Source organism: Hermetia illucens, chromosome 6, assembly GCF_905115235.1.
Source record: "Hermetia illucens chromosome 6, iHerIll2.2.curated.20191125, whole genome shotgun sequence".
Classification (NCBI taxonomy): Eukaryota; Metazoa; Arthropoda; class Insecta; order Diptera; family Stratiomyidae; genus Hermetia; species Hermetia illucens.
In genome coordinates this window covers 23154507-23177825 of record NC_051854.1, presented here as the reverse complement: position 1 = coordinate 23177825, position 23319 = coordinate 23154507, and the positions used below count along the sequence as shown (strand labels likewise).

Below are 23319 nucleotides of genomic sequence, written 5' to 3'. Positions count from 1 at the left end.
AATCCAGGGCTGGCACAATTCGTCAATTGTGAATGGATTGTTGCCCGAGTCAGGAACGTCAACAAACGTCAACTGAAACTTCAAAACCAAAGACATATTGGACGTAAACAGGGTCTATTTTCTACAACATATTAAGCATGAATATCACGGTGAAAGTTCTGAAAGGAGAAGAATGCACTGTTCAGGTATACTCCACACATAATTCCTCAAAGTCCTGGTTCTACTTCACGTCTATCCCGCACGTGTAGGTTACTGAATCATCGACGATTTTAGATCTGAAAAAGCAAGTCGAAGAGCGCCTTCACATTCCTGTTGCTTATCAGAAAATTCTTATGCTGGGACGTGCTTTGCTCGATGAGAATACGATCGCTTCGTATACAAACATCAAGGACGGCACAAAGCTGACATTAGTTGTGAAAAAGCCGGACCCTCTGAAAGACGTGATCTTCCGGTGTTTCCGCAAATATCACAACGAACAGCAGTCACAGGCACTAACGGACGAATTTATCAAAGATTTCGAGAAAAAGATGAAACAACTCAGTCTGGACGATATAGAGAGAATAGCAGGTGGTTTTATGAATCAGCCGCTGCAAATGAGCGATTAGCGTTCGTAGTAGACTGTGGCGGGAGTGAGGAGCCTTTACTACGCGTATATTAATGTCCTTTACTTAATTTGCTTGTATGAATGACTATTTTGATATTAGCGAATGTATAACATGCAAAATGTAATTATTGGTGAACATATTGTAATATTATTTTAGAAAAGATTGCGATTACGACAAAAACTAAGCTTACAGTTGAAGTTTGAAAATAAAAGGGTGGTGCACTACGGGTAACCCAATTCATATTGTTTCTTATTCTTTGGCCGTACTTCCAATTGGTAGAGTGGTCAAGCGTCTGACTAGGTTGGAATCATAACACGAGGTTTCTTTCCTTTTCTACTTCGAGGATGTGCCATCTGTGTTGTCCATATACCTTTCCCACTTGTTTGGTCGGGTGTACAACTGTAGCTTGGTCATCTTTCATCTCTAAGCGGTGTGTGTGAACGCGCTTTTCTTGTCTCCTCTGCCTTTCGCAGTTTGCTCTGGACAATTGCGGTTACGGAAATGATCGCATTCCAGTCCTCCTGATATACTAGCATTCTCTGCATCGAATTTTCTGGTACAAGCGCGTCTCCTCTCAGTCCTTCCTTTCTTCCACAAATCTTGTACGGCGAAAGAATACGTGCCCTGGCTCCTCTGGCACTCCATCCCAGTTTGGACAATCGAGTGACGTATCCAGTTTAAACCTGTATATGTACTAGCGATACCCTCCGTGCCCCATGAGAAACAGGCCAATATGGTCGCTATCCACCGTTTGGTGTGGTATAGCGCGTCAACCACACCTACACGGCATCGTTCGCCGTTGCCCGAAATGCCCTTCAGCTCCCCCAACGACTTCTCGAGACGCTCTCACTCTTCCTCTACTGTTCTGCACCAAGTGCCCTTGGGACGACGCATTCGCCTGCCATATTGGGAGAGTGGATTCCACTGTATGGCGTAGCCAGCAATGGAATTGTCGCTGTCGCCCCTCCTTAAAAAGTGACCTACCCACTGCTTCTTCCTTCTTCCGGTCACAGTGCAGCGACCAAGTTCTTCGTTTGAGGTAGTGTCAGGCCAGCGCACGCCGATGGCACGAGGCAGACAATTATTGACGAAAGGTTGGTGCTTTTGAGTAACAGTGAAGTTCTCTTTCTATATGCTATTCCTATATAGCAACACAGAAAGAACACTAGCACGAAACAGTCTCAGCTTGAGCTTGGTGTTGAGATTAATGTATTTTCATATATTAAACAAAGCGCTATTAATGCGTCACAATGTTCAGTTCTGTGTCACCGTGGGAAGAAATCACACTTTCTAAATATATAAATTGATCGCGTCGATTCAATGCGGATAGGAAGAACAGACTCAGAACCTTGATTTTGTTGATGTTTATTTTCTATTCAACTCTACTTGCTTCTCTTCCCAAATACGGAACCATTTGGCAAAGGACCATCACAATGTGAGAGAGCAAATAGACGTCATTAGCGTAGTCGAGGTGTTTGAAAAAAAATGCCATCGTCCATTGAATTCCCCCGCGTCCTCTGGACAAGGCAGCATGAAATACGAAGAAATAATATCGGTGACAGGATGCAACCCTGGCGGACCTTGGTGCAGCACGTGCCATATTGCGCCATCATATGTCGCTCTGATAATAGTTATCAGTTTCTCCGGAATGCCCCTTATGCGTGGAGCAATCCAGATACACTTCCTGTTCACGCTTCGAAAGGTTTCAATCGATGAAGAGCAAGGGCAGATCTAAACTCCGGGCACTGTTCCCTAGGGTGTTGATGTGGTCAATGAAGGAGGATCCGGAGCGGAAACCAGATTGCTCTCTGTCAACCAAGCTTTCAAGATGTTCTTTGATGCGTTCCAGAATTATTTTAGCTATTATCTTTGCGACGGAAGGGAGCACTGAGATACCTCTCTAATGGTTACACTCAAAACGAGTCCCCTTCTTTGGATCTTGACCATCATCCTCTTATTCCACTCTGCGAAAAGTTTCGCATTCACAAGATTTCCGTATTAGTGAAAGTAACAAATCTGCAAATGTATCGATGAATAACTCTACGGGAGGACCATCAGCCTAGTAGCATTACTCCGTTTGATTGCATTGATGGTTGAAACGATTTCTCTTCTACTTGAGGAACAGACCGTATCCGTATATTACAATGACTAGTCATTTCATCCACAAGAGGAGCAACTTCATCGAATGTGATACGATTAAGAACCGTGGTGAAGTGTTCTTCCCCCCTCTTCAGTTGTTCATCATCGTGGATGAGAAGTCGACCATCGAAAGATTTGCGGTCACATGGAAGCTCTTTCGTGTTGCGGTATTCATTCCTGAAATAATTGCCACCTGCGCCATTTTCTGTTTCCCTGACTAGCGCAATAGCAAATTCTGTTTTGTCATGGCACACTACGCTGAACTTCTTGGTATCGGAGTTTAAGTGCGTCACGCCCGCCATCATTCGCCGCGGTCAATAAAGTTTTGAACCCATTTCGTTCTGATCCGGATCCACGATTCCGCGGTCAATCAGATCTTATGCCAGAACTCGGGACGCGTCGGACGACTTACGTAGCTCCCGAGAAAAGAATAGATGGGTACTCAGTGCATCCATGCATGCATGCATCCATGCATGCAAAATAGCTCACCCACTGTCAAGCGACAGCTGGATCATACAAGCGGTCGATATTGAACATACTTCGCATAGCCCCAGAATGTCCAACAACCGCTGGTATTCCCTTCAACTTAACCGTTGGGACCCTCAATATCGTCATCGAGAAGCGTGCGCACATTCCAGAAACTAATAATTGTCCGTTTTCGATAACCAAAAGTTTTCGGCTTGAGAGCAATCCCTACTCAAGGCATTGTTAACGTTTCGGTAGCAGCAAAGTTTAAAAATTTGTAAGTCGCTAGTCGACAAATTTCTATCGCTTTTAGTCGCCTTTCACGACAAGCGATAGATAGGCATCAAAATTCAAAATATCAATCAAATCAAGAGCACGTTGTTTGTTCCTACACACTGTTCAGAGGCCTCGATCAGCCGGTAGCACAGCCGTACCATTCGCAAAACTTAGGCGAGTATTATCAAAATTTTCAGTTCATATAGTAGGAAGTCGATCAACGTACTTCGCCTTCAGTTCGTAGTAATTTCTGCATTAGGATGGCGTAGATGCACTTAACTAAAGTGTTTTCGACACCATACTTTCTGGCGTTAAGAACCCCGTCAATGCAATACCCGCTAGTCTTTAATCAGCTCTATTATTTTTTAGGTAAATATTGTTAGGTCGATTACTTCATTTCTTCTCGGCCCGACGAATGCATACCTCAAATAACTTCTCTCCTCTTCGAATGCACTTGCAACTTCCCCAACAAATATGTTGAGCATCCGCATCACAACCTATAAATTGTTCAAAACCGGTCGACTCCGCATACGCTACCAGATCCTTTAGTTCATGCGTCAGTAGAGGATACAAAAATTCGTAGGGTAACTATGATTCCTTTCCTCTATTATTAGCTTGGTATTGTGAGATAGCCCCAGCTAGGTTCTGGGCATAGATTTGTTCCAACAAGGTCAGCCAACTGAAGACAAACGACAAATGCTGCCATCACCAGCATGGAGGAAACGGGAATCATCGGATTAAGAATCATAAGTCGTCTGGAACCGATGCATTTGCAGCCAAGCTCCTTAAATATGAAGGCAACAAATCATACTAAGACGTTTATTAACTTATGACCAAGATTTCGGACAGCGAGTCATTAGGCAATCCCTAATGAGTGGCAACGAGGCGATATTTCTCCCATACAAAAAAGGGGAATATCACGCAGGTCAACAATTATAGAGGTGATGTAATAACATATGCCAATGAGTACCATATATGAGATATTCTCCGCTACCCTGTTAGTCCGAATATGCCCAGGACATCATCCGCCCATTCCAAAAAGGTTTCACTCCAGGCAAATCAACAACATATTTTCTCTCTGCGGAATATGGGCATACGTTGCACCATCTTTTCAATTTTCGGCTTTAAGGCCAGCTACGATTGCATAGCCAGGGCCTTATGCCTTAAGAGATTTCGGCGTACCGACCAAATTAATAAGACTATCCCTAACCCATCTGCGCGATTTGAGGTGTTCGTTGATACGTCGATTATAAAAAACACCAGTTGTGTAACGTCACTTCATCCAGGTTGCGTTAATGCGTGAAACAATTTCATAACACAGTGCTCCATTGGCTATAGCGTTGACCCGAGATTTTTAAATCGCCCAGACTGTGTCTGTTTCATGGGGATCGGTCGTTGAAAATTCTAATTCATTCAGATTCAATCTGAGACCGTGTTGCATGAGGCGATCATTCCGTTTTCGGACAAATTGCTCGAGATTATTTATGCTATTAGACGCTAGGAAAACATAATCTTCATAAACTAGCGTATAGGGTGCTGGACGTTGGATGTCCCGTGTGACATTTTCCGTAACAAGAAGAAAGGGGAGTGGTGAGAGGGCGCTTCCTTGATGATCACCAACAGAGACACGAAGGGGTTTTGATACACCCGCCACACATCAAATTTTACTTTTCGGATCATGGTAGAGCAGTGGACCCAGTGGACGAGTTCGGTTGTTGGGAGTGAATGAAGCGTATTTCAGTTCACAAAAAACAGTTCCGCTTGACATGTCCCACCATAGGGCCAAAGGTTTTACTATACAAACCAATACAGTACAGTCGTGTTCAAAAGAAAAGCAACCAATACAGCGGTCACGTGATCCACGCCGGAAAGTTTGCAAGGGCAATATTTTTGGTAGGAAAAGAAGACATTGGTTGATTTCGGCGCAAAAACGGGTTATCTGGAGTTCCTTACTAAAGCTTCTGGATACCAGTTGTAGCAACATTGATGATGATTATGATGTGGTATTGGGCTTGAAGTGCAACTTCATGTTTTTTTAGATATTCATCAGTCTGCACTTTCGGATTCTGATGGCAATTAGAGTCGCCTGCGCTTGTGCTTCTGGTGATTATGTTGCTTGTATTGCCATCCTTGATTAAGATAATTTTATCTCACGTACTTACATAATTTCGCTAATTCGGAAATGTTCATTACAACACTGCGCTGGAAAGGGTTTCCCATCTTTTCTTCAACAAAACTACGGTTGCCGACTGACTAGCTCTGCTGGAAGATTGTCTGCCGAAAGCAGCGACTCCTTCTGGTGTTTCGACGTAAACGTGAGTGACCTTTCCATATATGGTCTTTTCATGTTTTATCGCACAGGTTACCTTCGGTTGTCCATATCTCGTTGATTGCCAAAGCATTCGTTAACGGTTACCACGAGGAGGTGAAAGCAGGATTAGGAGCTATCGATGGTGATACATTTTCTAAATTTTGAGCAAAAGCTTATAGGAGATAAATGGGGTGGGAACGATTAACAAACCATGCGCATGAATATATGCGACAAATCTGAAGTATAGAGACTGAATCTGAAGTGATAAGACTGACTAGGCTGACCCTGACCAACGTGCGAGGCCAGATAAAAGCAGCAGGATCACTCTCAAGGCCATTCGACATCAACAACGATCTACGACAAGGGGATGCCCTATCATGGGTTCTCTTTAACGTGGCCCTCGAGAAAGTGATCCGTGGTGGTGAGATAAATGTAAGAGGTACGATCCTCTTTAACTCCACCCAACTACTAGCCTACGCTGACGATATCGACATCATGGGAAGAACCACCCGAGACGTACAAACTGCCTTCATCCAGATCGAGCAGGCGGCGCGAGATCTTGGGCTTCACATCAATGAAGGCAAGACAAAATATATGATGGCAACGTCAGCACCGAACACCAACCAACCAACATCATCAAGCCGCACTGGTCAAACAGGAAGAATAAGGATAGGAGAATACAACTTTGAGACCGTTGATAATTTCTCCTATCTAGGGTCAAAAATCACAACCGATAATTTCAATAGAGACTATTTCAGCTTACAAAAACTGTTCCGCTCGAAGCGTCTCACCATAGGGTCAAAGCTCTGACTGTACAAGACAATGATCTTGCCAGTCCTGATGTATTCCTCGGGGACTGGGGTTCTTAGCAAGAAGAATTGCGAACTCTTGGCTGCGTTCGAGAGAAGAATCCTCTGAAGAATTTTTGGCCCCCTACATGAGGATGGACAATTCCGTAGCTTACATAACGTCGAAATCTATGAGCGATACCATGACCGTCCGGTTGTGGATAAAATCCGGCTCAATAGGTTATGATGGGCGGGTCACTTAATCCGTATGGATGAGGATGATCCCACCCTGAAAGTCTATAAGGGCAATATCTATGGTAGAAAAAGAAGACGAGGCAGACCCTGCCTAAGATGGAGCGATGGGGTAGGTCAGGACGCCAGACAGCTTTTAAGGATATCGAATTGGTGGACCTCGGCGCAAAACCGGGATGTCTGGAGTTCCTTCTTAAGGGAGGCCTAGACCGGATACCGGTTGTTGCGCCGTTGATGATGATGATGATAGAGAGTTATCCAGTTACGAGGAGACACAGTGAAATCTGAAATTAATTAGCGATTTTGCGGGGAAATGTGATTACCAAAAGTCGATGAATTCTGTTCCTCCTAGAATATGAATGCAGACTAAAAATATTCCAATTTTCCATGTCAATTATATTTGTACGAATTTAAAGCGTTAATACATTATTTTAGGTGTATATAACTTATGTCTCACTCGTTCACTTTCTTCCTCAAATTGATAAATTAAATTTTCGAAAAAATGTAAATTATGTCTCTTGGATCCTTTAGGTGAGCAATGAAATTCAAATTCACATCGCGAGAACATATGTCAAAAGACATACGCGGGTTTCCTTATTTACATATTTCTAAAGGCAAAATATTTATGGGTATATAATACTCTGCTGCATTCGTTGAGAGATTTATTGTTATTTTTCAAAGTCTGTCGGTATTAGAACCATTTTAAAAAAATGTCTTAGCTCTCTTGCGTCTACCATAAATTACCCTTAAAGTTTCGTTTAGGATGAAGGGAATTTCTACTCATAATCGTAAAGTCAATTTATTGAATGCATCATGCAGGAAGTATGATCAATGAGTTATCTCTCAACGCACAGATGTCCAGCAGAGTATCGCATGTTGTATTGGAGGAAATACAAAAGACGACCTTCGCATAAAAATGGATTACAATAAACCTACCTACTGTCTGGGAATCCTATGTTTAGAAAATAAGTTTCTTTTCTAATCTAATTCGTGTAAATCAACAAAATAAAATGCCTTTTATCACATTGTTGGGTTTGAACTAAAATTGCTATCAGAGATAATCGTAAAACAATCACTAAAAACACGCAAAAACATCGTAAACTTGTAGTTCGTTTTTTGGCAACTTGTTTAGAGCTTTTCGCTTAATCCTCGAGATTTCGTAGCAAATTCGCTAATATAATTCTGTATCAAACGCTTGTTCACTCTTTCTCTGCAAATAGAATTTGAATTTGTTATGAAAATGTAGCAAAAATAATGCAATTTCAATTCACCTCACTATCTGTGACATGAACTTCATTTTATCATCGTTTTCAATTACAGGCGTGGGGAAGTTGTACGTTCCAAGCATTTTCATCCACACAACAAGCTCGGCTGGATATTTCTTATTTGCCGCCAGGAATATATCCGCGAATTTATCAACATGAGGGCGCGGCGTATGACATCCTATGCATAAAATTGCTGTTCGAATTATATCTTCACCTTTGTCGAGAACGGTCTGCATCATGATGGGATATTGTCTTGATTGCGTAATAAAGTGCGAGATGAATTGAATTCCGTATCGGATAGCTCCCGTTTCAGGTAAGGTGATCGCCCGAAGTGCATATGAAATTAAACGATTCAAGTCCACTGTGCCATTTGAAATGGCTTCGGGGACTTTCTTTACTATATGGAAGTTGACATTATAAAACATTTCTACGACATCAGAGATATTCGAAAAATTCGTTTCCAAGGTTTGCTGAAATAAGAATTCGTTGATGATGAATTAAGTGTAGAAATAAAACATTTTAAGGGGGAAACCACACTAGAACTTGCAATGTCTTAAGAATCACGTAGAAAAATTTGTAACCTATTCGTATCGAATTGCGCGAACCCTTTCAATGCTTCATGCGAGTGCAATTTGCCGGAGTTAGTGTCCTGCGTTAGAGCATCTGTTCCGTCCCTGTCCCTCTTGGGGACTTCTTTAGCTGTTCTTCCATTTAGAAGTGCGGTCGACTCATCTCAATCCATTGTACCAATTTGCTCGGTCATAGGCCTAATCTAGATGGAGTCGAGATGCTCTCAAATCTCCATCAAGCCATAGTTTCGGTCGCCATTTTAGTTGTTTCCTATCAGCTTCGACGTTCAGACTAATCTTAGCAAATAAACCCTTATCAGCGCCAATTCCAAACCACATCATCGTTAGCGCCTCTTTCACCAACCTCATATCGATCATGTTTGCCTTATTTCCGGTGTGATTATGGCGTGTTACCCTACCGTTCCAACGTAGCATCATGGTCCCCATATCCGCGAAGCGTCATTCATTGCATTTAATAGCCAGTCACCACTCAGAACCACAGAGGGCGACAGAACGGACGACATTGCGCAAATTTTGTATTTTAGACGTTCGTTGTTCTGCGATCACAGAGAACCCCAGTTAACTTTTTTTTTCTTTGCGTTCCATTTATTTTTCCTTCCTTCCATTTCCTTTCTATTCATTACCTTTCTAATGTCTCACGGTATGAGAGTAGTTGTTCTCAATATTTTAGACGGCACTACTTGAAGAATGCCAATGTTGGATGTGCGAACTCTCGGTGGTTGACCGATGAACTTATCGGACAGTTCCTCCTGAACCCGAACTGGTGAGTACACGTAGTTTTATTTATTGGCAGCGGGGGGAGCAAGCTTATCGGTCTACAGATGGATCTTTATCTTCTTTCGAGACCATCGTTTGTTTTTTTGTAACCATTTCCAGCATTTAGGAAAGTATCCCAGGCGAAAGACGTCATTAAATATGTGTGTGAGTTGAATGATGACATATCTTGGCGAAAAATAGACAACTTGTGGTTTCGTCCGGATATGGGCAGTTCAACGGACGTGAAAAACGTCTAGACTGAGGATAGTGTGACTGAAGTGGTTATAAGGTTTTATTTGCCCTCTTATATACATTCATAAACATGAGTATGAATTATTTTCAGGACAAAAAGTACTAAGTCTAGTTAGGCCTAAGCCGGCTAAAGCAGAAATAATTTGTTTGTTTAGGGGTAAAAGTGTGGTAGCGTCTCATGAATTGAAAAATCGGGTCGGGTGATAAGCCAAAACAGAGGATTCCGTGGACCGGAAACCGTGGGAAAAGGTCTTTCCCCTAATTAGTCCGGTCCGCCATTAAGCATGCTTAAGACTCTCTCAATCCATGAACAAAAAGTTTAGTTTTGCTTCGGCTGGCTTAGGCTTGAATTTACTGAGCGCTTTTTGTCCTCAATATAATTCATACTCACTTGTGTTTATGAATGTATAGAATGGGGCATTTAAAACCTTGTAATCACTTCGGTCACGCGGTTGAAATAGCGATTTTTGAAAAATTAGGTGTTAGCCAAAACAGATCGATCTGTGGACCCCAACTAGTCCAGTTCGCCATCAATTGGATGGCAAACTTTTTGACTTGACTTCTTGAATTCCTAAACAAATATTTGGATCTTTGCAATTCTTGGGTTTTTTGTCCGCAATAAGGACGAAACCAGGATATTTTTTTGGATCGATGTGATTTTGCGAGAATTAACGCGTTCACAACTTTCAAGCGATTCGATAGGGCTGTGCCTTAGGGAAGGGAAAATGGTAATTCTTTCGCTAGCTGTGGGTTTGGGCAATAACTGAACCCTTTTCGTCATCACACTTCGCCCAGTTCCGTCCTACAATTGAATTTCTGACTCGCGCAGGTTTGGTCTATTGAATTTCTTCACCAATCTGATTCGTAGTTGGAAAAAGTGTCGAAATTTCAAGGATGCATATTAGACCTCTAGTGGAAAAACAAGACGTGGCAGGTTTCAGATGGAGCGATATCTTAGACCAGGCCGCCAAACAGTTTTTAGATATATCAAAATGGTAGATTTCGGCGGGATTTCTGGTGTTCCATACTAAGGCAGGTTGTTGCGAAGATGATGATTATATGGTTGCCATAGTCTCCTATGCCTGACGTAATGACCATCGTCTCCTGGCAATACACTTCAACTTTTTCCAGGATCTTTTGAGAAGTTAGCACTGCTCTTCCACTGTTCTATGCCACGTAGTTTTAAGGTGCCCTAGACTCAGTCATTCTGGGATAATCTCTCACAGTGGAGTTCTTTAATGTGTGACCATCCTGAGCTTTTCTTTAATATACATGTCCCTGGATGGTACGGCCAGGCAAAAAGTCACTTAAATCATCCGATGGATGGCGGGAGTACGCGATACTACTATGCCCAGCAGGCGACTGGTCCCCAGTATGCAACCCATCTACTGGTGGATGAAATCGCAAGTTTGCGAACCACATGTTTCCATGCAACGAGGCTTTACCAGAGGTTTTGACGGAGAGAAATCATTGTGTCCAACCGTCGACGGTAAAGTCTGGTGTCAGTTCCGTGTATGCAATGCAGTGCATTGGTGTGCCCCCACGTGGTTGTGAGCACATGGCTACACGCAGGTGGCCTGGCACAGCTGTTTATGGCTTGTCATATGAGATGAGGAAACACATACAAAAAAGAACCATCTGAGCGCCATCGACACACAAATACATTAACAACATGGGCCTCGCGCTAGTTCGCCACCTCATCCCTATCCCGAAGGTACACAATGACTTTCCTTGCTTCTTTGCCACTATATAAAATCTTCTTGGAAGTGCTTCAAACAATTGTGCGGCTATATTGATATAATCCCTTTTGGCAGGGCCTAAGGGGTGGTAATGAAAAGGGCGCGAAGATCGCCTCCGATAACCTGCTCGCGTCTGAAAGCGATTGTTGTCACTTTGTTTCGCCACCACGAAAACAACGAAAGGCAAACGATGGTCCAGCTAAACAAGTGCGTAATGCCTCTATTAACTGTGGAAGAGGTCCAGGAATTATGTAGTAGGATCGGCGACAACAAGGTACCAAGTTTGGATCACATCCCCAAAAGAGCATTGAAGCTGGCAGTAAAGACTAGGCATGACTTTTCGCTAACACCCTCTAGACATACCTAAAAGAAAGGGAATATTCCCTGCCCAGTAGAAAAAGCAAAACTTAGAGTTGTTTCCCAAATCCAATAAGCTGATCTGTCTGTTGGATACAATGGGGAAGATAATGGAGAGAGTCATCTACAACACTGCTAAAAGTAGAAATGGCGCGCCCACTCTACGATTGTCGGCTTTGCAGAAGACCTAGCTGTAGCTGTTATAGAAAAGGCCCCAGAGGATGTGGAAGTCTATGCGACGGAAACAATGAGAGTGAAAAAGTCCTGACTCGAAAAAGCCAGCTTGACCTTAGTGAATGGGAAAACAAAAGCAGAAGTCCTAATAACGAACCGGAAAATGAAGAATACAGTGAGAAAGAGAAAGTCGTTGGACATACTGTCGTATCGTGTCGGTTATGAAATATCTGGCGGTGATGATTGATACAAACTGAGCTTTAGGAAACACCTAGAGTATGCATGTCAAAGGACAGCCGGTGCCATCACTACACTTGCAAAAAGTTGGCGAATATTAGAGGGCCGTAACCCTGTCGGGGGTTGCTTCTAGCCGGTTCGATCCTTTCTGCGTCACCTGCATGGGCGGGGGCCCTTGCAAACTGTAAGAGATGGAAGCAGGTGAATTCTGTATATCGGCAGATGTCTTTGAGAGTTTGCAGCACTTTTAGAACTACATCAGATGAGGTAATGATGGCGGGCATAATCCCAGTCGACATTTGGGCGTAAGAAATGAGTGTGCTGTACTATGCAGAAAATATATAGGGGCACATAAAATGCAGGAATACGGCAAGGTCAGAGTCGAATGACCTCTGACAACGCAGATGGGATGAGTCGAGGTCGATGGATGCATCGACTGATTCCCAACATTAGGGTGTGGCTTGAGCAGAAACATAGAGAGACTAACTATTATATTACCCAGTTCTTAATGGGGCACGGTAGTTGCTACAGGCAGTATTGACATCGCGGGTTTGATAATTCATCGAATTGTCCTAGATGCGGAGTGATACTGGAGGATTCAGAGAATGCGATGTTTCACTAGACAAGGTTCACGATAGAGAGACGGAATTTGAACTAAGCGACGGGAAGAATCGTGAGTCCAGAGAATATAGTTGCGGAGATGCTAGCGCCGAAGTAGAACTGACTTATGGTTTCCTCCGCAATCGTAAAAATACAGCAGGAGTTGCTGAAGGAGTAGAAGTACGAGTTCCTCAAGGCAAGCTCATTCTGCGGAGCAATACTTAAATGATGGTGCCACGGGGTTGGGGTCGGAAAAATCGGAAATGGTTTTTAGTATAACCCAATTAAACACGCTCCCGCTCTAACTTTGAATTTACGAGGCGGAGCTGGAGCGGACGAGTTGTTTTAATATTTTCCACCTCATTGCACGAATAAAATGAAATCGACTGTCACTTCCGCTTTCTGATCAACACATCTACTGGTATCTGGCCTGTACGATTACCAAGCTCTTGATTAGTTATTATCTTAGGCCAGAATACCCCGATGACATGGAACGTACATGTATTGATAAAAGCTTGGGAGTAACAGTGGTGGTCACTTTCCATTTAAAGAAAATACCGACGTAGTTGTAATTGTGGACAAAATAGCCAAGGCGAATTTCACGTTATAAATGCGTCCAGCCACATTAAGTTCGATAGCCAAATGCCCTCCAGTTGCCGCACTGGGTGGCCTCTTTCCGGAATGCTAAGAATCGTCCCCTACTTCCATTCACTGGCAAAGATCTTAGATTGCCAGCATTTACAAGTAATTGAAAGTAACAACGGAAGGGCGACGACGTTACTCTGCTTCTTTTTTGGGAGCAGTCTGTATCCGCTGGTTTTGGTAATTCATTCATAGAAGGTGGAATTTCACCGGATGTTGAATGATTCACAATAGTGTTTAAGTGTTTCTTCCAGCTTCTCAGTTATTCTTCAAGTCCTTCACGGGACCATTTGAAGGCTTGCGATCACTTCCAACAATTTCTTTCGTGATGGGGTTTGCCGTGGCGAAATCCTTTCTACTTGTAGAAGTCTGTAAACCATATTGTTGTTGCGGTCACCAAGATCATCTTTAATATTGGAATTAAGATCACCCATTACAATCACAATCTCTCTCCTATATCGGAAATCTCCGTTGGTATGTAGCACTGCACAATTGTGATGCTCCTTAAACTGAACAGGAATCGTATAGTCAAGTTTCTATCACAAACTAGCTTAAAGATCAAGAGAGTGCAGCTTGCGGTTATCAGTAACAGCCCGACACCGGAACTGCGTCACGCACCACTCGCCTTCCATAGTATAAAGGCACAATATCGCGAGATGGGAGAGGAGTGTTCTCCAAAGTCCCACCATCGCACTTCGCTTAGGCCATGCCGCTACGAAACGACACCTCTGTCAAAACTTTGGGGAGCCACCATTTCATTTTGAATTGGTCAATATTTCTATGATAAATATCTTTTTACCGAGTTTCGATAGTTTCTCAGAAAAAAACCTAAAGTTTGGTCCATTTTTCAGCCTCTACAGTGGTTTACCCTCTTAAAATTTACAATTGAAAAATCTTAGTATTATCTTACCTCAAAAAGTCTGAACGTGTGGGAAATTACTTCAACTAGAAATTGTTGCATTAATCCTTTGCAATCTTCATCTTTGTAGAACATCAGAATACACTGAATAAAGGATAAACAAATCGTGAAAAATACAATCCAGGATATAAAATTTCACTTACAGTTTTTGATACTGCCAACAGCGGAGCGGAACAAATGTTCTGCATAATTGAAATTATCAACACACAAAGATCTTGCAGCATCGGCTTGAAATCTGTCATTAAATTCGTAATTGCGTGTTTCAGTGCATTACACGAAGCCTAGAAGGGATAATATTAGTGAGAAGACTGTAGACATTGATTCCATTCACTTTATACCTCGACAACTTGCGTTTCCTGAATCCACAACTCAGTGATTTGCTTAAAAATTGGCATAGTATTTTGCATTACAATCAAGATTGGCTGAACTCCGCCATTTGAATACGATTCATTCAATACAGAACCATCTTCAGTGTTCGTGTTCAGGGAGGAGAAAAGTGTGGATATCATATTCAAACGATAGAGGGTTCTTATTTTAGCGGGCTCCGTTTTCTGTGAAAATAAATAGTTTTGAAAGTATATTATAGGCAGAATACAGAGACAAGAACTTACTGCACCGGCTTGCGCGATCATTTGCAGCTCTTCAAAGCAAGGTGACACCATTGCATCTAGACAAGAAGTGATTTTTGCAGGCGGCAACATACTCATTAATCTTCCTATACTGAACATCAACCGAACAGACTCCGAGTTTTTCAGCCGGCCCCCTAGCAAAACTGCCTGGCAAGCTTCTAATAGTGGTTCAGCGTACGGTTTCAACTGTATTTGGCAATCGCGACATAGTTCTTTCAACCCCAATGTTGCCTGTGAGGCCATCGATGAATTTAGTCCTTTAACCAGTAATTGTATTGCAGACGGTATGTATTCGGGATTATCCTTAAACCATAAACAATAAGCACCAACAGTTTCTAGAGCTGTTCCTAGCAGCTTTTCGTTGAGTTTTTCGTATGGGATATTATTAAGGACCTCCATCATTTTTGGAATCTGTTCCGTTTCCATGCTAAATGTACGTTCGGCTACTGCAAGGAAGGCAAGTATGCAAGCTTCTAATTTAGTCCAGGACGACGGATCGGATTGGACTTCTACTATAGCCTCATTAAGGGCGCTTGAGAATATTACGAAGATGTGGTTTTTAAGTACGTCGTAACAGTACAGCTGAAATCATGAATATAAATATATGAACCTCTACAGATAATTTACGTCGTGATTCTTACCAATGTATCTGCAATATCTTGACGGTAACATCTGAATGTCTCCAAGTCGTCGGCATTCCACTTATCTAGAGACGCCTCGTCGGGCTGCTGTGCTTTCCGAATCAATATTCGAGTCAGGTGGGCGTATAATGGTTGAATAATTTTCAAGCATTTATTTTTTTCCTCGTTATTTGCAAGAGAGAAGACTTCGTCCTGCAGCAAATACCAAAATGCCATGGCTAAGTTGCTGCATGATTCTTCCACTGGATAAATGCCCGGCTTGTTTGTGCATTGAAGAATTTCATTCACAAGTCTCGAATACAATTCTCCGTGTTGAGACTCCTCAGCGCAGACTCCGGCCATTAGCAAGCGTGAATGCCGTTCAATGGATGATATAAATAATGTATAAATATTAACTGCGATGTCCTCGTTTGGATTGTTTTCTCTCCACTCCGATTTGGTTATATCTGTTAGAGAATCTAAGCACATTTTGATAAGCGTGAAAGCGTTGTTTGGATAAAGGTGGGACTCAGGCTGCTTCATAATATTCGCTAGAGTTTTGAGACTTGCTTCGGCTAAATCGTTTTCGTCCGCAGATAAACAACCGTCGTCATGAGCATTCGGCCAGTAGACTTTGTTAACTGATTTGAGCAGACAATCGGTTAGTTTGTGACACTTGTCGATTTGATAACCGCCGTTTCTGAAAAGTAATGATTAGATGTACTCGTAAGTGTACTAGACTGCACTTGTGGCTACAAACATAAGAGTTAGTCAAATCAACCTGCAGCATGCCAAAGCTTCTTCCTATCTACTGGCGGCAAAGCTGGCAAAGTTGCAGGACTGTCCTTATATATTTCTGGTTCAAGAGCCATGGGTTCGTTTTAACAGAATCTGTGGTATTGGATCAGTCAAGGGGACCAGGATCTTCTTCGATGAAAGATCCTCGAAACCGAGGGCCTACGTTCTGATGTCAAAATTGTTAGAAACAACCATGCTGAGACAATTCTGTTCCCAGGACCTTATTGCGGTCAACTTACAATACCAGGTTAATAGTAAGAGGAGAAACGTTATAGTTGCCTCTGCCTACTTACCCTATGATTCTTTGTGCCCTCCGTCGGCGGAAGAACTAACTTCATACCGAAAGCTGGGAAAGATGACTATTCTAATCCAAAAAACTTCAGAGCTATCAGCTTGACTTCATTCTTACTGAAAGGTTTTGAGAGACTGGTGTAGCGTACCATTCGTGGAAACGCAGTTAGGTCGTACCCACTTAGTGAAAACCAACATGCATACCAGCGTAGAAAGTCCTGTGAGTCTGCTCTTCATTCTGTGGTTACAAAGATAGAGGATGCAACTTTGAATGGTGAGTACGCGATGGGGGTGTTCGTGGACATTGAAGGGGCTTTTGACTGTGCACCTTTTGAAAAACTTTGTGATGCTGCCAGAGAGCATAGTGTTAATGATGCTTTAATTAAGTGGATCCATGCTATGCTGACGCAGAGATTGGTGTGTGCTGAGGTGGGTGTCGATCGCTATCTCACTGCAGAAGCAACGAAGGGCTGCCCCCAAGCGGGTGTGCTTTCGCCACTTCTGTGGAGTATGCTGATCGACTCACTACTATGCGAACTGCAAAATTTGCCAATACACGCTCAAGGTTATGCTGATGACGTGGCTGTGCTTGCTGTTGATTGGGATCTTGGAACGGTGTGTAGGAATATACAACGTGCCATTGATTTGATAAACAGTTGGTGCCTCAAACATGGTCTTTCAGTTAATCCAAATAAAACCACAATCCAAATAAAACCACACAAAAAGGAGAAAACTGAATGGACTTTACCTCCCTGAGATAAGGGGTACTACCCTTCAACTCCGAAGAAGTGAAATATCTGGGAGTTACTCTAGATAAATAACTTCTTTGGAACAAATATGTAGAGGTAAAGATGAAACAAGCTCTCACGTGCAGACGGACCTTTGCGTCGACATGGAGACTCAGGCCTCATGTGATCATGTGGACGTACGTTGCCATCATTAGGCCGATGTTCGTATATGCATCCGTAGTGTGGTAGTATAAGATGAGACAAAAGGTTTTCACCGTAAACTAGCCGCACTGCAAAGAACAGTTTGTCTGGATATCACTGGTGCCATGAGCACAACATCCGACGCAGCTCTGAATGCACTACTCAATTTGCAGCCCCTGGATATAGTTATTCAAAGCATTGCAATGAGAGCAGCTCATAGACTAATTCGATTAAATCGATGGGGAAACAATAGTTGTGGGGGGCACAGAGCATTGGAAGGGTTACTGGGAGAACAAAATCCAGTTCTTACAATGCCTTCCGATTCTCGTGCCCCATACATCTGTTTGGTAGAAGATATGAAGTTACCCTGAAGCGTAGAAAGAACTTGGAAGTCCCATAGGAATGCGTGGCGGGATATACGGAATTCTTCTACACCGATGGCTCAAAAACAAAAGAGGGTTCTGAAGCCGGAGTCTACCTCTCGAATAAAAACGAGAAGTGGGCTTTTCCTTTGGGACAATATGCAATGGTTTTTCAAGCCGAAGTTTATGCGATGGGCGGCAAACTGGGTCATTGACGAGCAGTTGAAGGGCAGGCGCATCGCAATCTGCAGTGATAGCCAAGCTGCATTGAGGGCGTTGAGGAGTCCTTTGATCACTTCGAAAATCGTTCAGGAATGCAGAAACCGTTTGAACGCTATCTATAGATTCAATACGGCGGAACAATTCTGGGTACCTGGTCATTGTAGCGTAGAGGGAAATGAAATCTCGGATGCTTTAGCGAAAGAGGGGTCAATCTCCCCTATGCCGGGACCGGGAACCAGCAATTGGAGTATCAGTAGCATTGGCTAAGCCTGTTTTCAAAAACTGGGAACAAGCTTCCCACAATGACAGGTGCTGCTCGACAAACCAAATTTTTCCTGCCAGAACCGAACATGCGTATCGCAAAGTTTGTCCTGTCGAAAAGCAGGAGGTTTTGCAGGAGTATTGTTGGCATTCTGACAGGCCATAATTCACTAGCTGGGCATATGTTCAGAATAGGAATTACTCAAGATGATACGTGTTCCTCCTGTAATGAGGAAGCGGAATCCACGGAGCATTTCCTATGTGAATGCCCCGCCCATCAGGCATCAGATTTTTGGTGCTGATGTTCTCCAGTTGCGACGGGTAGCATCACATCCACTAACGGAAATCCTGCGATACGTTAACTAATCCGGAATATTCCGTTAGACGGGGGTGGCGAGTACAATGGGCCAACATGGCCTAAGTGCTCAGAAGCTGTAGCTTCTCCCCCACCACACACACATATGTCTAGTTTATAGATAATAAGAAATCATTGTTCGCCTTAATTTTATGAATTAAAAAGTGAGAATATCTTTGGTGTTAACAACATATACGAAGAGGGGGTTTTTACATTGAATCGGAGAACCTAAGATTCAGTACACGACAGAGAAAGGAATGAGTCCGGGGCCAATGTCGGAAAAGGTGTGATGCCTCCTATTATCCCTCTCGTCAGGCCTTAAACTGGTGTGCAGAATTTTGCTGTGATTTCGTCTAAGCGAACATTGGGTGCAGTAGTGCTTCTCAGTTGTGCTAATGTTAAGATGCGAAGATGGCTGACGATTTTGTACCAAGGCAAAGGCAACTCGTCATCGCTGCCTGCTCTAAATTTTTGATCACTTGAGTTTTAAGCTAGATAAGATGGGTGCGTGTACTAGAAAAAGTGGGCGCAAGTTAATGACCATTTACTAAATTCTAGCTTCATCGAACTATTGGTCGATGGACACCTATATGACACTGCGCTGCCTATTTGAGAAGATGGGCTGAGTCCTTAGCAATTCGATCCCTGATAAATCATTTTAAAAAAATTAACGTGTTTTATACTTAGTGAATCCAGTCAACCTGTTGGAGAGTGCTGTCCTCATGTACTCGAGGAGGGCGCTAAGACAGGGCGCTCAGATATATAGATAATGTCATGTATTGCAGATAATCTGAAAAACGGCAGCTTGGTTTTGAGGCCTCTCACATTTTGATAGTAAAGGGAGAACAGCATTTACAGGGAGCCAGTAAGTGACCCTTTACCGGAAGCTCGATGATCCGATGTCCCAGAAGAAGCAGCTCTTGAAGAGGTACTGCTTAACGCAGCAGAAGATGTATGTTTAGTCGTAAACCCTCAGATATAATGCTTTGACGCACGACGCTTTGGGATGTTATAGAGGGTGGGTGCGCACTTTGGGTGCAAGTTCCATGGGGACCATTTTGCTCAGCGTATGTTGAGAGCCGGAACTGGTGATCTGGTAATTGATTCGTCGTGGCCGGACAAAACGGAACAAACGACAGGTGGAAGATTTCCATTCGACACTATATTGAATAATGATTCAACGAAAGCGGATCTAGCGCTGCAAATGGTTTGAGCGACATCCAGTTCGGTGTCACCGTCGGCGGAAATCACGCTTCCTAGTATACAAGCTGATCGACACCTTCCATGCTGTCCATTAATGCAGATAGGGAGAGTGCGATAGCCCGTCAGATTAAGAACTTTGGTTTTGTTGACGGTTACCTTCAGTCCAACTCTGCTTGTCTCTCTTTTCAAATGCAGAGCGATTTGGCCAGGGTCCATGACCCGGTGGGAGAGCCAACCGATTTCATCAGCGTAGTCGAAGTGTGTGAGAGAGGAAGTCATCGTTCATTGAATTCCTCCTGGTCCTCCGAAGAAGGTAACATGGAGTTCGTCACCGATAGCAAGAAGAAATAATTTCGGTGGCAGGATGTGACCCTGGCGGGCTTCGCTTTGGACCTCAAAACCTCCGAGATTTTACCTGGGTGCAGCAGTTGACATTCTGCGCCTTCATATGCCACTCCGACAATAGCTATTAGTTCCTTAAAAATGCCCCTCCTGCCTAGAGCACTCCAGATACACTGTTCACGTTATCGAAACTTTTTCGAAATCGATGAAGAGCACTGTTCCAAGATGATCCATAGGGGGGTTGATGTGGTCAATCCAGGAGAATCGGGAGTGGAAACCCGCCTGCTATCTGCCGATGAAGCTTTCGAGATGTTTTTTGATGCATTCCAAGATTATTTTGGCAGGATTATCTTTGGGACGGCAGGAGGCACGGAGATACCTCTCCAATTGGCACATTCAAAACGGATCCCTTCTTTTAGATCTTGATGATCATCTCCTTCTTCTACTTTTTCGGATTCCCAACGTTTCCGTACGAGCGGAAGTAGCAAATCAACAGTAACTGCAGGTGCAGCGATGAATATTTTTGAGAGGAGACCGTCAAGCCCAGCGGTTTTACTCTCGGGATTTCGCTCGGTATCGGAGTTCGAGTGCGTCACGCCCGCTATCGCTCGCAGCGGTCAATAGTCTTCGACCCCTTCCGTTCAGCGATCCACTTCCGCGATTTCGCAGTCAGCCAGACCTTATGACGTCCCTTCGGCACGTTGCCAACAACTCGTGTAGCACCCTAGAAAAGGGCATTTTTGATGGCAGCTTAATGCTCACCGATGTTTTCAGGTGGGTTATTCAGTATATCGTCTGCCCGATCATCAAGATAGCTCTCCCACTATTGAGCGACAGTTAGATCATACAAGGGGTCGAAGTTTAACTTAGGGGCAGCTTCCCAATCCAGTCTGTCAGAACCCGGCTCCCAAGTCAAGAGAGGACGCCTTAAGTTAGTCGTCAGAAATCCGTCAACCAGTAGAGAAACACATTGCCATTCATCATCTTATTTCGCTTAGGCCCAGAATGTCCAACTTTTACTTTTGAAATTCCCGCTCAAGTTGGAGAAAGCGAGCATTCTGAGCACCCACGTCTTAACACTATAATGAGGAAACCTACAAAGCCTATTCACACTATCGAAACCTTTTTCCGAAATAGATGAAGACCAGGTGCAGCGAAGATCTAAACTCCGTGTACTCTTCCAAAATGATCTAGAGTGCTGATGTGGCCAATACAGGTGGATCCCGAGGGGAAACCACCCCGCTCTTTGTCGATCAAGCTTTCCAAATCTTCCTTGTGCATTCCAGGACTATTTTTGCGACGTCAAGGAGCACACAGATATTCCTCCAATTGTCACAATCAAAATGGGTGAACTTCTTTGGAATCTTAACGATCATCCCCTTCTTCTCGAGGAAAAATTTCGCTTTCAAAAGCTAAAGACCGTAGCCGGGAAGGCAGTCTCTATCCGAGGCGTTGTTGGTGTTTCGTAGGTAATAAAGCTTCTAAAGTTTGAATGTATTCTTAAGCCCCAGTCCACAGGGCGTTCTCATACAAAGTCTTGCATAAAATTCTTTAAAACGATTTTTCGTACTCACTTTATCCAAATGTCGGCACATTTAACGGCTTTTATCACATTCGTGATGTCCTCATCACGCCATTCTCGCTCAACTTGCGCTTCCAAGTATCCCTCGATAACCTTCATCACAATCGGGGCCTTCTTATTAATTTCTCCGCGCAGTGTCACTCGCCTTACGGAAGTGTAGATTGCATTCGCCTAAAAAATGAGGTTTCAGTTTCAGAACGTGAATGTTTGCCTTCAATAAATCAGTTTAGTTTACCTCTTCAGGGATCCCGGACAAGACCTCAAGCATAATCCATAGCTGCGTCTCGGGCGTTACATTCGGGATCTGCTGTGACTGGAACGTGTTGAGAACATCCTCAATCGCAGTTGGCCAGTCCTTGAGCATATGCACGATAAATGCACTGAGCTGGGGGAAATAAATTGTTTTGTATGATCCACTCATGGGGAACAAAGCAGAGCCAACTTACCGCGATGCAAAGTCGATTCAGGACGATCTTAGGCCCCCCAGCGAACATTATAATGTGCTCCAGCAGCTTCTGCTTCAACTCGTCCCGGTTCTCCGGCGGAACCTCATGCCAGAATTTCATTAACTTCGAGTGCAGCGTGATGGCTCCGAAGAATTGGACTTCCTGACTCTGCAACGAGAAATATTTCAGAAATAACGCCATCGATCATCTGTTATCAGCTGAAATAGCTTTTCTGTGTTTATAAATAGCAAAGTGAATAAGGCACTCAGTTGAGGAAGTCAAGACCAGGGGACGGACCGCCTGCGTTACAGAAAGCGAATCACTGGGGCGGTCTGCTCCCAACCGCAACAAACCATAGTCCGATGGTTGAATACCAACAAGCTAAGAACCTGGGCAAGGCCTCGGAAGGTTATGATGACTCAAAGCTCCATACCTTTCCCAACTGCATCAAATCCCACGAAAACGACCATGCCTGTGTACTGCTCTGAGCCTTCGTCAGCCAGTCGTGGGCGACTGCTTGTTGATTCGATGTCGATCGATAAAAGAGGACCACAGCCTCCTCGAGAGCCTTGATGTCTATCGGTTCCATATTTCACTTTTCCCCCTGTCTAGCTACTTTTGCGAGTTTTAATCACTTCCTCCGCTTAAATAATTCGTGTGCTGGCCTTCAGAATGGGATGAAATTCATTGCCCTCCAATAAGAACTAGGATTTTGACTAGGCCACCGATAAAAATTTACTTGAAAACGCAAAGAAAATCAACCACCACAAGCCAGGTACAGACAACCCGCTAACTGTCAAACGCACCGACAAAAGAGTTTGACGTTTGACAACTGATTGGAATCTCACGGAATTGCCATTCGGGTTTATGTCAAGAAGACTGCACACGTTTTCTATCGCGTTTGTAAATCAG

General features: G+C 43.5%; 2 protein-coding genes across 2 annotated transcripts; one reads left to right on the top strand and one right to left on the bottom strand.

The window, feature by feature from the left end:
- The first annotated feature begins 28 nt into the window (after positions 1-28).
- Positions 29-845, top strand: LOC119659123 (ubiquitin-like protein 4A). The gene is made up of 2 exons (XM_038067048.1): positions 29-185; positions 249-845. Exons 1-2 carry the CDS (start codon positions 138-140, stop codon positions 603-605), a joined length of 405 nt encoding a protein of 134 aa, XP_037922976.1. The 5' UTR covers positions 29-137; the 3' UTR covers positions 606-845.
- A 6366-nt stretch (positions 846-7211) lies between these two features.
- On the bottom strand, positions 7212-22996 carry LOC119659784 (importin-13). Its single transcript, XM_038068050.1, has 11 exons — positions 22841-22996; positions 22408-22575; positions 22197-22346; positions 21954-22132; positions 15638-16316; positions 14979-15578; positions 14706-14918; positions 14511-14648; positions 14359-14451; positions 8108-8571; positions 7212-8046 (listed from the first exon to the last, which is right to left on the bottom strand). Exons 1-11 carry the CDS (start codon positions 22994-22996, stop codon positions 7965-7967), a joined length of 2922 nt encoding a protein of 973 aa, XP_037923978.1. The 3' UTR covers positions 7212-7964.
- Between the last annotated feature and the right edge of the window lie 323 nt (positions 22997-23319).